Raw genomic sequence first — 15983 nt, 5'->3', positions numbered from 1 at the left:
AATGGCCGACTCCTATAACACAATCCCATTACTATTACCCTATGGCTCTCCATTATACACATGGACCTTCCCAGTAATGGCAGACTCCTATAACACAATCCCATTACTATGACCCTATGGCTTTCCATTATACACATGAACCTTCTCAGTAATGGCCGACTCCTATAACACAATCCCATTACTATGACCCTATGGCTCTCCATTATACACATGACATTCCCAGTAATGGCAGACTCCTATAACACAATCTCATTACTATGAACCTATGGCTCTCCATTATACACATGAACCTTTACAAAAAAGTGGTAATGACATCTAAAAAGAGTACCAACCCCCTACAAGTTAATGGCACTGCATCCCAGAACATTATGACAAACCTACCTGTGAAACCGATCCCCTCGAGTGGTGCGCTGTCATCAATGCCAGTGCTTCAATCTTCTCCCAGTCTTTCTTCCGAATTTGAAGGCTCCGGTCGTTTGAAAAGTTGAGCAGTGATGATGTCACCACCACGCATGAGCATAGGAATCACGATTCCGGCACTGCGCTCTTGATTGATGGCACATTCAGTGCGCCCTTGATGCAGAGCTCATTGCGCATGCGCTGGTGATGTCACTGGCTGCAGAACGTGTGAATGTCTCATAAATGGTGCACGGTTAGCAGATTTTCATTGTATCTACAGGGAAGCTTTATTATAAGCTACGTTGGGCTCCTTGGGCCCAACAAAAACCGCAAACTCCAAGCACTGCAAACTACATGTGTTCTCATATTCCAGACAATAGTACAGAGCAAAGCCAAGAACTGCGGAAAGTAACATCAACCCTCATAGTAACCCCTCATATATCCTCCTGATAGTTCTCTGATATCTGTCTATAGGGAAACCCACATAGATCCCACGATCACATCAATGAAGATGGAGGAGGACCGGAGTCACATGACTGAGAAGATACTAAACCTCACCCTGGAGATCATCTACCTGCTGACCGGAGAGGTGAGGAGGATTCTGGGAGGTCACATGACATCACTCTTATCTCTACTAATAAAACACAGACCTGACCGGAGGGGTGAGGAGGATTCTGGGAGGTCACATGACATCACTCTTGTCTAGTGTGGTCAGTAGTCCATGTTCTTATTGTAGACATGTAGATGATGTCAGATGATTGATATCAGTTTATCTTTCTTCTGATCTGTAGGATTATGTTGTAGTGAAGAAGTCTGGTGGGGAGCCAATCTCAGGAGGATGGAGGAGGACCCAGAGTCCCACCATGGTGCCTCCACCTCATTCTCCCATACCTGAGAGGAACAAAGAGCAGAAGATCCTGGAACTGACCACCATGATGGTCCATCTGCTGACAGGAGAGGTGAGCGGTGCTGGGAATACTGGGACATTATCCAGTAACAGACAAGGGATGTGTCTGGATGGTGACTGTATCATTGTGTGTGTCAGGTTCCTATAAGGTGTCAGGATGTCACTGTCTATTTCTCCATGGAGGAGTGGGAGTATTTAGAAGGACACAAGGATCTCTACAAGGACGTCATGATGGAGAATCAGCCGCCCCTCACATCACCGGGTAAGAGGAGACTTTATTGTAAAGGAGAGAGCAGTACGGAGGGTCCACCTAGATCCCCCATCATCTGATAAACACATAGAAACAATGTATTCAGTCAGTGTGTGTGTTTCCTACAGATGGATCCAGTAATGGGAACCCACCAGAGAGATGTCCCTGTCCTCTGTATTCCCGGGATTCCACACAGGAAGGTCACACCATCCCCCACCATCATCAGGTAGGTGGAGTTGAGAGTCGGGAACATAAAGTGATTGACATGTGGAGACGATGTGTGGACTCTACTGATATTTTCTATGTGATCTCACATCATGAATACTTTTATGTTACAGATGTTATTTTCTTCCTTTCTGTTGGTTTAGGGTGAAGATCTGATGAATATAAAAGTTGAGGTGGAAGCAGAAGAAGAAGAGACGTATGTGAGGGATGATCAGCAGTCTATGGAGGAGGATGGAATAACAGGGACATTTATAGAGGAGGACACTCCTACGGAGATCAGCACAGGTGGGTCATAATATATTCCTCTCTTATCTCTTCTCTGATTGATTGGTCAAAAAAAGGATGAGCTTATGGTTCTCTCCAAAAGAAATTTGGACCGAACCTTTGCTGGCAGTTAAGACCTCCTCAGAGAACTTCTGCTCACTCAGATCTACCTGATCCAGATGGAATCTTGATGTAACCCTCTCAGATCTATTGATGATGTTTTTATACTTTTCCAGGACCCCCCATGGAGAAACCCTCAAAGGATCGTCTCGCTTTATCTCCAGGTTGGAAAATGGAATATGAGGAAATCTTGCTAGATTCCATGGAAGAGAATACGACCTCAACTATGGATGGTGGACTTCACAGTGTGGATAGACCATGGAATCCCTCTGACTCTGAGCAACCTTGTACTGTAAGGGATGGTGCCGGAATTCAGGGGGAGGAGACATATTCCTGTCCTGTGTGCGGGAAATGTTTTTCACAGAAGTCCGCTCTTTCCACACATCAGAGATCACACATGGGGGAGAAGCCGTATTCCTGTCCTGAGTGTGGGAAATGCTTTTCCCAGAAGTGCCAACTTTCTGTACATCAGGCGGGCCACACAGGTGAGAAGCTCTATTCCTGTTCTGTGTGTGGGAAATGTTATCCAAGGAAATCAGACCTTCTCGTACATCAAAAAAGTCACACGTTGGGGAAGCAGTATCCCTGCCCTGAGTGTGGGAAATGCTTTTCACAGGAGGCCTATCTTGCTGTACATCAGAGGTGCCACACCGGAGAGAACCTGTATTCCTGCCCTGAGTGCGGGAAATGTTATCCAAGGAAATCAGACCTCGTCAGACATCAAAAAGTTCATACCGGAGAAAAGCCGTATTCCTGCCCAGAGTGCGGGAAAGGTTTTTCACAGAAGTCTAACCTTTCCAGACATCATAGGCTGCACACGGGAGAGAAGCCGCATTCCTGTCCTGATTGTGGGAGGTGTTTTTGTCATAAACTTTCGCTTGACATACATCGGAGATGTCACACGGGGGAGAAGCCATATTCCTGTCCCGAGTGCGGTAAATGTTTTACAGATAAGTCCAGTCTCCGCAAGCATCGGAAAACCCACACGACCCCCGAGGTGTCTTAGTGTCCCCAGTCCAGTCCAAGAAATGTCTTCTGTATGAATCATACTTCAGAGGTCTCACATACGGAAAAAGCAAACCTTGATCTACACCGTGACTTTGATATTTATAATGCAAGAATCACTTCATCAGAGAATTAAAGATTCCAAAGTTTATAAATTTGTTTGGCTTTCTTTGCTACAAGGGGGGGTGCTAGTGGTTCATGAATCCCTCCTGCAGTGTAGTCTGATCTCCCTTGCTATTCAGAAGAAACTGAGACAAGCAGTGGATTGGCTGTCACGGTGGTCACATGATCAGGAGTTAGGGTTGCCACCTTTTCTTCAAGCCAAATTCGAACACTTTAGTGGCCTGGAACGCCTTTGGGTGCCCCAAGGAGAGAAGTGATGGGGTGCGCATAGCGTGCCGTAGCAAACAGTGGGTGTGGCCGAATTGCTCTTGCTGGCATCATCGCCCTGCCCCCCTAGTGATGCCGAGCCTATCTCCAGACAGCCGCCCGTGGCAACAGATTTCTGTGTGACTATCTTGGTTACTTGGGGAGCCACAGCCTAGTCTAAATGTGTCTGGGTTTCAATACGCCTGAAACCCGGACACATGATTCAAAACCTGGACTGTCTGGGTGAACCCCGAACAGGTGGCTAATGTCTGACCTTTTTTCGTTCCGTTAACTCCATTGCCCTCCCTTCTAACTCACTTTATGAATGAAGATGTGGAAGTTGAGAGTCAAGGTGAGGTTATAGCGTTAAGGTAAGGTAAGCTTCAGTTGTGGATTTTACCCCAATAATTGTGAAGGTGTAACCATGTATTAGGCGCAATCTCTGGATCTATCACCACATAGATTAGTATGGAGCCACTGTGACACCTTTCTGATAGATGGGTGTACATGAGATATTTGAAGGTATGTGCACCCAGCCATCAGAAAGGTGTCACTGAGTGGTGGCTCCATACAGTATAATCTCCTAAATCGGGGATCACTAAATGGTTAACCATGGTCCAGACCTGGACCGAGTGACAGTCATGTCTGGACCACGGCCACCACTTACCAGCTGTGTTTGCTCTCTGAGTCTCCCCACCGCCATTGTCATCCTCACAGCAGCATAAGGGGTGGGAGGAGCTGCAGATTGGGACAGAGAGCGGGAGTCTCTTCAAGTTAACAAGCAGGTATTCACCCGTAGTAAGTTGGGCAGCTCCCCCTCTCTGTCCCAATGTCCCAATCAGCAGCTTCTCCCTCCCCCTGCCATGCTGTGAGGATGACAATGGTGGCGGGGAGACTCAGGAGAGCTCACACCAAGCTGATAAGTGCCTCTGCCCTCCGAAGGTAGGACTGTGCATGGGAGGTTTGCATGGAGGGGGGCACTGTGATATAGAGGGGCATTGTGATGTAAGGGGCACTGTGACATAGGTGGGGTACTCCAATGTAAAGTGGGACTGTGATGTGAAGGGGGACTGAAGACACTGTGGGACTGCTTTAAAGGGGGGACTGTGATGTGTTATAGTGCAAACATGAGATTTAGACCTCTGCCGTAAAAAAATTTTATTGACTGGACCTTCGTAAGGTTTAATTGAAAACCCCTTTCGTAAATATACACAGATTGTCAGCACCACCTCTACCTTATCAAAAACAGACTGATTTTTATAAAATGTAATATTTCAATTATTCAGTTGCGAGCATAAAAAAAAAATAGACCACAGCAGCAGGGAGAAGACCAGGCCCCAGCAGGTTTGAGGGCTTTGTTTCGCAGTCGCTCAGAGCTTTTGATACCCAGTTGTTGTGCAATGTGCTATTGTATGGACTGTAAATGGGCTGAGAATTTGTTTCCTTGGTTTTTGAAGGACCAGATGTTCCTTTTTACTTGTGGTCAAAAAGAAGATGTTAATGTCCGGTTGAACAACCATGTTGACCTCATGGACAGCATATGAATGGCAATGGTTGAGAAGATAGTTACCAGAGTCATAGGCAAGCACTCCAGTAGTGGTCACTGAGCACGTCACTCAGTGTGTATTGTATGTACTGTATAATGGGCGCAAGCTTTTGTTTCCTTTGTTCTTGAAGGACCAGATGTTCCTTTTTACATGTGATCAAAGTTGAACAACCATGTTGGCCTTATAGACAGCATATGTATGGCAATGGTTGAGAAGATAGTTACCTCAGTCATAGCCAAGAACTTCAGTAGTGGTCGCTGAGCACATTACTGTGTGTATTGTATGTATATGGGGTGATATTTTGTTTCCTTGGTTTTTGAAGGACCAGAGATTCCTTTTTACACCTGGTCAAAAAGAAGATGTTGCTGTCCAGTTGAACAACCATGTTGACCTCATAGACAGCATATGTATGGCAATGGTTGAGAAGATAGTTACCACAGTCATAGGCAAGCACTCCAGTAGTGGTCGCTGAGCACATTACTGTATGTACTGTATATGGGGTGAGCTTATGTTTCCTTGGTTATTGAAGGACCAGATGTTCCTTTTTACATATGGTCAAAAAGAAGATGTTGCTGTCCAGTTGAACAACCATGTTGGCCTCATAGGCAGCATATGTATGGCAATGGTTGTGTCAGGACCTGGGTCTGAACCCAGGACTTCTGCTGTGTCTGAGAGTAACTAATCTTGGTGAGCCACCTGAGATGTTGGACAGCTCCCTTCTGATCCATAGACAATCTTGCCTTGTACCTTTTTTTTTGTGAACCGTGAAATCTTTACTCCCATGAACTTCCTGATTTAAGCCATGCCTTTGCACTTCCTGTTTGACAGATTATTGTGCTCTTCTCTAATCAATATCTCGCTCTTCTCTAGTCAATATCTCGCTCTTGTCACTCCTAATGATGTGTGTATCCTCACTACCGCTCTTTGCTGACCTTTTGGCTTGTTTCTCCATTACGTTTCTGCTGGTTTCCCACCTGCATCCACTCATTACCAACCTTTTGGCTTGTTCCTCAAATATGCTTCAGCTTGATCCCAACCTGCAACCACTCGTTACTGACCTTTTGGCTTGTTTACTGACTACTTTTTTGCCTATCCCTACCTTCTATATCTGTTACTGGACCCCAACTTGCTCACCTCCTGATGAGGTGATCCTAAAGGACCGCGATATAGTACTAACCCACAGCAAAGCCCATCTCCACCATTGGAAGCTCTGGTGAACACCAGTTAGTACTAATGCCTCGTACACACGCATCGATTATTGGCCGGGAATTTTCGGCCAACGTCCGATTGGCCGATTTTCGGCTTGTTAGTATGATGCTTTCGACAACCGACACCGACTTTTCGGCCGAGTAAAATCTGGTGTGCAGGCTATAAAATTTTTGTTGGCCGTCAACACAACGGCCGATTTTCCGTCAGTCAGTACAGATTTCGGCAGACAAAAATCTGATGAGCAAGACTGGGCATGCTCAGAGAAAAAAAAACACACGGAAAGTAAACCAGCACATGATATCACTTCTGAAGTAGTTTTTTGTTGGCCGAGAAAATTTGTGTGCAGTCTAGGCACATTCCAACCAACAGACACCACTCTGGACAAAAGTTGGACGATCGGTCGGCCGATAATCGTTGCGTGCTTTAGACTCTGTACCTCAGGTGAACCCATGTCATCCGCCAGGGTGACCGGCTTCTTTACTTATCCCGATAATCGGTGGGGGCCTCTTTACTGCTATAGCTTGACCCTGACCGTGACAGGTTGAGAAGTTTGTTACCACAACCATACCCAAGCAGTCCAGTAGTGGTGGCTGAGTACATTACTGTCTGTTATTATGAGGGTTGATGTTACTTTAAGCTCTGTAGTATTGTCCCCAGTGTAACGCCCAATTTGTCTGCACTGCTGATGGTTTGCTCTTTGTCTTGAGTCCTTGGAGATGGAATCCCTTTCTCCAGAATGTGCAACAAATGGTGTTTTTTTCTAAATATGTCACGTCTCAGGAGTCACCCATTCACTTTAAGAGATCTGCCCACCCTTCCAGTAGTTGGTGTACACAATTCCGTGGTCTCAATTATGGTCGATCATCAGCCAATCTTCATGGTAATGAGCCATAATAGAGATAAAATAATACAGGTGGGGGTAACCTAGAGATTAAAGGTCACTATATATATCTAAGATATATCATACTACAATGAAGGTTTCAGGATGTCTTGTAGATCTTGGTGAAAGATGTGAAGAAAAGGGTCACCTCTGTTTTTAGGGTAGAGTGACGAACATTGTACAAAAAATGCAATGAACTTGTCACATAGACTAGGCAGTAATATATTTCTATAGTGGAGTGGAGATGACCCCATCCATAAGGACATACAGTACATACACACACAGCAAAAGACCGCACACTATGAGACGTTTCTCGGGACTGCAGTTCCTCTGTGCTCCACAAGGTGGCGATCTCACTTATACCATAGAGACAGCAAGTGATGTCAGGTACAGACAGGAAGTGATGTCAGGTATAAATTGGAAGTTCCGGGTGAAAGGTGAGTCGGGAGGAAGTAGAGAGAAGTCATTGCTGGAAGTGGCAGCAGAGGAGGTAATAAGGTCTTATTGTATATTTACACCCAGTAACCCCCATTGTGTCCTCTTTTATCACCAGCAGACACGACGACTACCATATATGAAAGTGTGTATGTATTATTATTATTATACAGGATTTATATAGTGCCAACCGTTTGGGTAGAGATGGGATAGGCTTCTCTGAAGAGAAGAGTTTTCAGGGGTCGAAGAAAGATGGACATAGCAGTGGCCATACGACTTTGGTTTCCATCACGTTATATGTAACCCTTTCGTGGCTGCTGGTTTCAGTTTCTGTGTGTTTCTTTTTCTTGCTCAGCCCTTCCGTCTTGTAGGGGAAATCACATTTTCCACATTGTAAGCCTTTAGGTCTGTATTTACCAACGAGTAAGCGGAGGAGAGTAAAAAGAACCCCAAGAAATTCTTTAAGTATATAAACAGTAAGAAGGCGAGGCCAGAACACATTGGCCCTATAAAAGACGATAAGGGAGTTTTGGCCACAGAGGACAGGGAAAAGGCGGTGGTGTTAAATAATTTCTTCTCTTCAGTCTTCACAAAAGAATTGGGGGGCTACACTAACCCAACTTGTAAGGCCAAACTAAACAACACACCTCAGGAAATACTGCCATGGCTAACAGAAGATAGACTTAGAACTAAACTAGAGAAACTTAACATAAATAAATCACCGGGACCGGATGGCTTGCACCCGAGGGTTCTTAAAGAGCTCAGCCAGGTGATTGCCAGACCATTATTCTTGATTTTTAAGGATAGTTTACAGACGGGTATGGTGCCAGCTGATTGGAAAAAAGCCAACGGGGTACCAATATTTCAAAAAGGGCCGAGATATATCCCGGGTAACTATAGGCCGGTCAGCCGAACATCAGTAGTCTGCAAGATTTTGGAGGGGATGTTAAGGGACCACATACAAGACTTTAGTAATGAAAATTATATTATTAGTAATAATCAGCATGAATTCATGAAAAATCGTTCTTGCCAAACCAATCTATTAACCTTCTATGATGAAGTGAGCTGCCACCTAGATAAAGGTAAGCCTGTGAATGTGGTGTACCTGGACTTCGCAAAGGCCTTTGACACCGTTCCCCACAAACGCTTACTGTTCAAACTAAGGAAGGTAGGTATCTGAACAAAATTATGGGGTGGACAACTACATGGCAGATGAGGTTTAATGTTGAAAATTTTAAAGTAATGCACTTGGGGGCCAGAAACCATAAAGCAAGCTACTCACTAGGGGGGGAACCTCTGGGTGAGCCTAGGATGGAAAAGGACCTGGGGGTACTGGTAGACAACAGGCTAGGCAGTGGCATGCAATGCCAAGCCGCTGCAAGCAAAGCCAACAGAATACTGGGATGTATAAAAAAGGGGATTCATTCCAGAAATAATGAGATTATTCTCCCTCTCTACAAGACTCTGGTCCGGCCACATCTGGAGTATGCTGTCCAGTTCTGGGCACCGGTCCTCAGGAAGGATGTGCTGGAACTGGAGAGAGTCCAGAGAAGGGCAACAAAAATAATTAGGGGAATGGAGGACATCAGCTATGAGGAAAGACTACAAGCACTGAACCTATTCTCTCTGGAGAAGAGACGATTGAGGGGGGATATGATATCAATGTACAAATACTGTACTGGCGACCCGAGCATAAGGAACAAACTATTCAGAGAAAAGGAATACAATAAGACACGTGGCCACTCACTAAAACTAGAGGAAAGGCGGTTTAACCTTAAAATACGCAGGGGGTTTTCACTGTAAGAGCAGTAAGGATGTGGAATTCTCTTCTGCAAACAGTCCTATCAGCAGGGAGCATTGATAGTTTCAAAAATCTATTAGATGGGCACCTTAGAGACCACAACATACAGGGGGTATACAATGTACAACATACAGGGGTATACAATGTACAACATACAGGGGTATACAATGTACAACATACAGGGTTATACAATGTACAACATACAGGGGGTATACAATGTACAACATACAGGGGTATACAATGTACAACATACAGGGTTATACAATGTACAACATACAGGGTTATACAATGTACAACATACAGGGGTATACAATGTACAACATACGGGGGGTATACAATGTACAACATACAGGGTTATACAATGTACAACATACAGGGGTATACAATGTATGGTTAACAGCAAACACACACACACACACATCATAGGTTGAACTGGATGGACTGATGTCTTTTTTCAACCTCACTAACTATGTAACTATGAGTATTTTTCATCACTTAGAGCCTTTATACACATGACCTTCCAGTAATGGCAGACTCCTATAAAACAATCTCATTACTATGACCATATGACTCTCCATTATACACATGAACCTTCCCAGTAATGGCAGACACCTATAACCCAATCCCTTTACTATGACCCTATGACTCTCCATTATACACATGAACCTTCCCAGTAATGGCAGACACCTATAACACAATCCCTTTACTATGACTCTCCATTTAAAGGGAAGCTCAGGATTTAAACAAATATAAAAAAAATGATCAACCATGATCATTTTGTGGATGAGGCATGTGTACCCCACCTGCTTTGCAGTGAGAACTGAGTGATCAAACACTGCTGATCGCTCAGTTCTCCCCCCCCCCCCCACTCTGAGCAGAGAGCCATGACTGTCAGTTAGCGGCTCTCTGCTCTCCCCTCCAGTGTTCATTGAGTGCTTGGCTGTGGAGGGAGGTAGAAGGGACTGGCTCAGTCTCTAAGCGGATCGCTGGGAGGCTGGGCCAGCTGCTGATTTAGGCTTCTGGGTGGATCCAGGTGGTAAAGTTTGGATCTTTCCCCAGCCTGGACCAGCTGAGTGACGTCAGCCGACAGCTGGTTGAAAATGAGTCATGGGAGTGAAGAACAAACTGCACTCCTGTGACCCGTAGAAGAAATACAGCCAAAAAATCTTTGACGATACATCTGCTTTGAACACATGAACCTTTCCATTAAAGCAGTAGAGATGTCTTAAAAATAAAAAAGTAAAGCCTGCAAGTTATTGGCATAATGTGCTTATATGGACTTGCTACTAACATATTAAGACAGACTTACCTGTGAAATAGATCCTTACAGCAGCATGCTGTCCTTTATATAGAGCGTGATGACGCATACTAGCCATGCCCCTGAGGACGTCATCGCTGACGAGACGTGTTAGGTGGGACTTGAACGTGTGACGTCATTGCATATTGGGATGCAGCGGCCATCTTTGTGGATTTAGCTTTCATGTTACTGCAGCGCTTTTACATCCTGCTAAATGTGAGTGTAAATTAGTATCCTTTCGATAGATTTTGGCCTATTAGGAACATACTACCCTATGAGTGCTCTCCTTTTTGTGTCCTTGGGATTTTATGCCTCTGGATATTCTGTGTGCACAGAGAAATCCTCAGCACAAAGGAGTTGGAGGGTCGTTCCTTTTTCCCTGAGGATATTGGTTGGGTCGGTTTTAGGATACCTCTATGCTGTATCAGATGTGGCTATAGGTTAAGAGGCAGTGTGTTCGGTGTTGGCGGTAGCTTTCATCTGACTTAATCACTACACCTATTCACATCTACACTCAAGTTTTTTTTTTTCTCTTGTGGACTTTTTTGAATAGCATAGCACTGCACCTTTCTTTTTAATTAATGCTGTCACCATTGCCCGGGTTTCATCTTCACCCAGTCTTCCTTCTGGGTTTCCAGGCTCTAGCTATGGGAATGGCCGAGCCGCGATGACTTTACATGCACAGGAGTCTCGATCGCGGCACTGCACTATGCATTGAAGTGGCATTCAGTGTGCCCTTGGTTCAGGACGCAGTGCGCTTGTGCCGGTGATGTCACCAGCTGCAGAACGTGTAAATATCTCCTAAATGGTGTATGTTTAGGAGATATTCCTTGTATCAATGATTGTATAAGCTATGTTGGGCTCCTTGGGCCCAACAAAAGAAGCAAACTCTAAGCACTGCAGACTAAAGGCCCGTACACACAATAAGAAAATCTGAAGGGAAATTTTGTCCGACGACCGATCTTCGGATTGTTAGTATGGTGCTTTCGACAGCCGACTCCGACTTTTCATCTGACAAAATCCTAATGTGCAGGCTATACAATTTTTGTTGTCCGTAATACAACGTCCGATTTTCGTCTCATCAGTACAGATTTCGACGGAAAAAAATCTAAAGAGCAAGACTAGGCATGCTCAGAGACGAAAGAACACATACAAAGCAATCCAACACATGACATCACTTCTGAAGTAGAATTCTGTTGTACGGGAAAATTCGTATGAAAATAACCTCTTCACTTTCCACATCAGACAAGCATGCCACAAAAAACGGACGACAGATCGTTCGATAATCTGATCGTGTGTATGGGGCTTTAGTGTGTTCTCCCATTCCAGACAATAGTCCAGAGCCAGGGACTGCTGAAAGTAACATCAACCCTCATAACCCCTCATATGTCCTCCTGATAATTCTCTGATATCTGTCTATAGGGAAACCCACATGGATCTCATGATCACATCAATGAGGATGGAGGAGGACCGGAGTCACATGACTAAGAAGATACTAAACCTCACCCTGGAGATCATCTACCTGCTGACTGGAGAGGTGAGGAGGATTCTGGGAGGTCACATGACATCACTCTTATCTCTATTAATAAAACACAGACCTGACCGGAGAGGTGAGGAGGATTCTGGGAGGTCACATGACATCACTCTTATCTCTATTAATAAAACACAGACCTGACCGGAGAGGAGGATTCTGGGAGGTCACATGACATCACTCTTATCTCTATTAATAAAACACAGACCTGACCGGAGAGGTGAGGAGGATTCTGGGATTCTAACATGATATTCCTATTGGTTCCTCAATACAGAGATTTCCTCTTCTGAAGTCAGGTGATCATATGACCATCACAGTGCCTCCATGTGACTCCCTAAAACCTGAGAGACACAACATGGAGAAGATTCTAGAAGTCACCAAGAAGATGATGGAGCTGCTGACAGGAGAGGTGAGCGGTGCTGGGAATTCTGGGACATTATCCAGTAACAGACAAGGGATGTGTCTGGATGGTGACTGTATCATTGTGTGTGTCAGGTTCCTATAAGGTGTCAGGATGTCACTGTCTATTTCTCCATGGAGGAGTGGGAGTATTTAGAAGGACACAAGGATCTCTACAAGGACGTCATGATGGAGAATCAGCCGCCCCTCACATCACTGGGTAAGAGGAGACTTTATTGTAAAGGAGAGAGCAGTACGGAGGATCCACCTAGATCCCCCATCATCTGATAAACACATAGAAACAATGTATTCAGTCAGTGTGTGTGTTTCCTACAGATGGATCCAGTAATGGGAACCCACCAGAGAGATGTCCCCGTCCTCTGTATTCCCGGGATTCCACACAGGAAGGTCACACCATCCCTCACCATCATCAGGTAGGTGAAGTTAAGGGTCTGGAACATAAAGTGATTGAACACTCTGACATGTAGAGACATTTTGTTGGTTCAGGTTGAAGATCTGATTATCATAAAAGTTGAGGATGAAGAAGAAGAGACGTATGTGAGGGATGATCAGCAGTCTATGGAGGAGGATGGAATAACGGGGACATTCATAGAGGACACTCCTACAGAGACCAGCACAGGTGGGTCATAATATATTCTTCTCTTATCTCTGCTTTGTTACTACTCACTGATTTGTCCAGAGTAGGGATGAGCACAAGGTTTTCGCCAAACGAAAGTTTGGACTGAACCTTTGCTGGCAGCTGAGACATCCTCAGAGGACTTTTGCTCACTCATATCTACCTGATCAAGATGACAAGGACATGCAGAGATTCGGACACTCCTACAGAGACCAGCACAAGGGATTCATAATACAATATATCTCTGCTCTGTTACTGTATGCTAATTGTTCCAGAGTTGGGTGAAAACTACAGTAAGCAATAAAAGCCTAGGCCTATGACCATTTGTTCAATGGTTAAGGGTCTTTGACCCTCTTGTTTAGCAGCAGACCCAGTGTCTAGGCTTGTGGTTGTGTAAAGAGCATGGACCTCCCAGTCCCCATTGGTTCCTGCTCTTCTGACAAGGCTGTGTAAATGTAGAAGTGATCTGGGAGGAGGACCAAAGGCCCGATGACTGAAGAGGGGGGAGAGTCCCAGCTGGTTGGGACATCCACAGAGAACATCTGCTTCACTCATATCTACCTGATCCAGATGGAATCTTGATGTAACCCTCTCAGATATATTGATGATGTTTTTTTATTTTTCCAGGACCCCCCATGGAGAAACCCTCAAAGGATCGTCTCACTTTATCTCCGGGTTGTAAAATGGAAGATGAGGAAATCACAGGAGATTGTGCCGGAGAAAAGACAATGAGCTCCACTATGGATGGCGGATTTCACAGTGTGGGTAGACCATGGAATCCTGAGCAACCTCGTACTGCGAGGGATGGTGCCAGAGTTCAGGGGGAGGGGGAATTTTCCTGTCCTGAGTGCGGGAAATGTTATACACGGAAATCAGATCTTCTCATGCATCAAAACATTCACACGGGAGGGAAGCCATATCCCTGTCCTGAGTGTGGGAAATGCTTTTCACAGGAGGCCTATCTTGCTGTACATCAGAGGTGCCACACAGGAGAGAATCTGTATTCCTGCCCTGAGTGCGGGAAATGTTATCCAAGGAAATCCGATCTGGTCAGACATCGAAAACTTCACACGGGAGAAAAGCCGTATTCCTGCCCAGATTGTGGGAAAGGTTTTTCGCAGAAGTCCAATCTTTCCAGACATCAGAGGTTGCACACGGGAGAGAGGCCGTATTCCTGTCCTGAGTGTGGGAAATGTTATGCAAGTAAATCAGACCTTCTCATACATGAAAAAAGTCACACGGGGGGGAAGCAGTATCCCTGCCCTGAGTGCGGGAAATGCTTTTCACAGGAGGCCTACCTTGCTGTACATCAGAGGTGCCACACAGGAGAGAATCTGTATTCCTGTCCTGAGTGCGGGAAATGTTATCCAAGGAAATCAGATCTGGTCAGACATCGAAAACTTCACACGGGGGAGAAGCCGTATTCCTGCCTAGAGTGCGGGAAATGTTTTTCACAGAAGTCCCATCTTTCCAGACATCAGAGGTTGCACACGGGGGAGAAGCCCTATTCCTGTCCTGAGTGTGGGAAATGTTATCCAAGCAAATCAGACCTTCTCATGCATCAAAAAATTCACACAGGGGGGAAGCAGTATCCCTGCTCTGAGTGCGGGAAATGCTTTTCACAGGAGGCCTATCTTGCTGTACATCAGAGGTGCCACACAGGAGAGAATCTGTATTCCTGCCCCGAGTGTGGGAAATGTTATCCAAGGAAATCAGATCTGGTCAGACATCGAAAACTTCACACGGGGGAGAAGCCGTATTCCTGCCTAGACTGCGGGAAAGGTTTTTCACAGAAGTCCCATCTTTCCAGACATCAAAGGCTGCACACGGGGGGAGAAGCTGCATGCCGAGCGCGGGAAATGTTTTCTTCATAAACTTTCGCTTGACATTCATCAGAGATGTCACAAGGGGGAGAAGCCCTATTCCTGTCCCGAGTGTGGGAAATGTTTTACAGATAAGTCCAGTCTCTCCGAACATCAGAGAACCCACATGACCCCCGAGGTGTCTTGGTGTCCCCAGTCCAGGAAATGTCTTCTATACGACTCATACTTCAAACCTTGATCTACACCGTGACTTTGATATTTATAATGTAAGAATCACTTCATCAGAATATTAAAGATTCCAAAGTTTATACATTTGCTTGGCTTCCTTTGCTACGGGCGGAGGGGGGGGGGGGGGTGCTATTGGTTCATCCCTCCTGCAGTGTAGTCTGATCTGCCTTTCTGTTCAGAAGAAACTGAGACAAGCCGTAGATTGGCTGTCACGGTGGTCACATGATCAGGAGTTAGGGTTGCCACTTTTTCTTCAAGCCAAACTCAAACACTTTAGTGGCCTGGAACTCCTTTCGGTGGCCCAAGGAGAGTAGTAATGGGGTGCGCGTAGCGTGCAGTGGGTCTGGCCAAATTCCTCTTGCTGACATTATCACCCTGCCCCCCAGTGATGCAGAACCTGCCTCCACACAGCCGCCTGCAGCTTACGGATGGCAAGAGATCTCTATTTAACTATCTGGGTTACTTGGGGAGCCACAGCCCAGTCTATATAATGTGTCCGGGTTTCAATCCGCCTGAAACGCGGACACATGATTCAAAACCAGGACTGTCTGGGTGAAGCCTGAACAGGTGGCAACCATATCAGGAGCCCTTTCCACCAGCTTCCGATCATAACCAAAGACTAGGAGCCCTCTTTGATTATCTTCTGCTGCCCACACA

General features: G+C 45.5%; 3 protein-coding genes across 3 annotated transcripts in view; all 3 read left to right on the top strand.

Annotated features, from left to right (window-relative positions):
- LOC309564465 (uncharacterized protein) overlaps positions 1-15983 on the top strand; it is a gene marked incomplete at both ends in the record, with an annotated part of 1172539 nt that overhangs the window by 361027 nt on the left and 795529 nt on the right.
- Positions 1-15983, top strand: part of LOC309564099 (uncharacterized protein) — a 237112-nt gene that overhangs the window by 107451 nt on the left and 113678 nt on the right. The gene's annotated exons all lie outside the window — the stretch shown is intronic.
- LOC309564101 (uncharacterized protein) overlaps positions 1-15983 on the top strand; it is a 62737-nt gene that overhangs the window by 23711 nt on the left and 23043 nt on the right. The window contains exons 3-6 of the mRNA XM_082268729.1: positions 2638-2912; positions 14036-14695; positions 14816-14996; positions 15172-15284. Of these exons, the coding sequence (XP_082124855.1) occupies positions 2638-2912; positions 14036-14695; positions 14816-14996; positions 15172-15284 (1229 nt within the window). The remainder of the gene's footprint in view (positions 1-2637; positions 2913-14035; positions 14696-14815; positions 14997-15171; positions 15285-15983) is intronic.

Source organism: Pelophylax lessonae, assembly GCF_965119305.1.
Source record: "Pelophylax lessonae genome assembly, chromosome: 9".
Classification (NCBI taxonomy): domain Eukaryota; kingdom Metazoa; phylum Chordata; class Amphibia; order Anura; family Ranidae; genus Pelophylax; species Pelophylax lessonae.
Note: the sequence above shows the minus strand (reverse complement) of the source record. Positions and strands in the feature narration are given on the sequence as shown.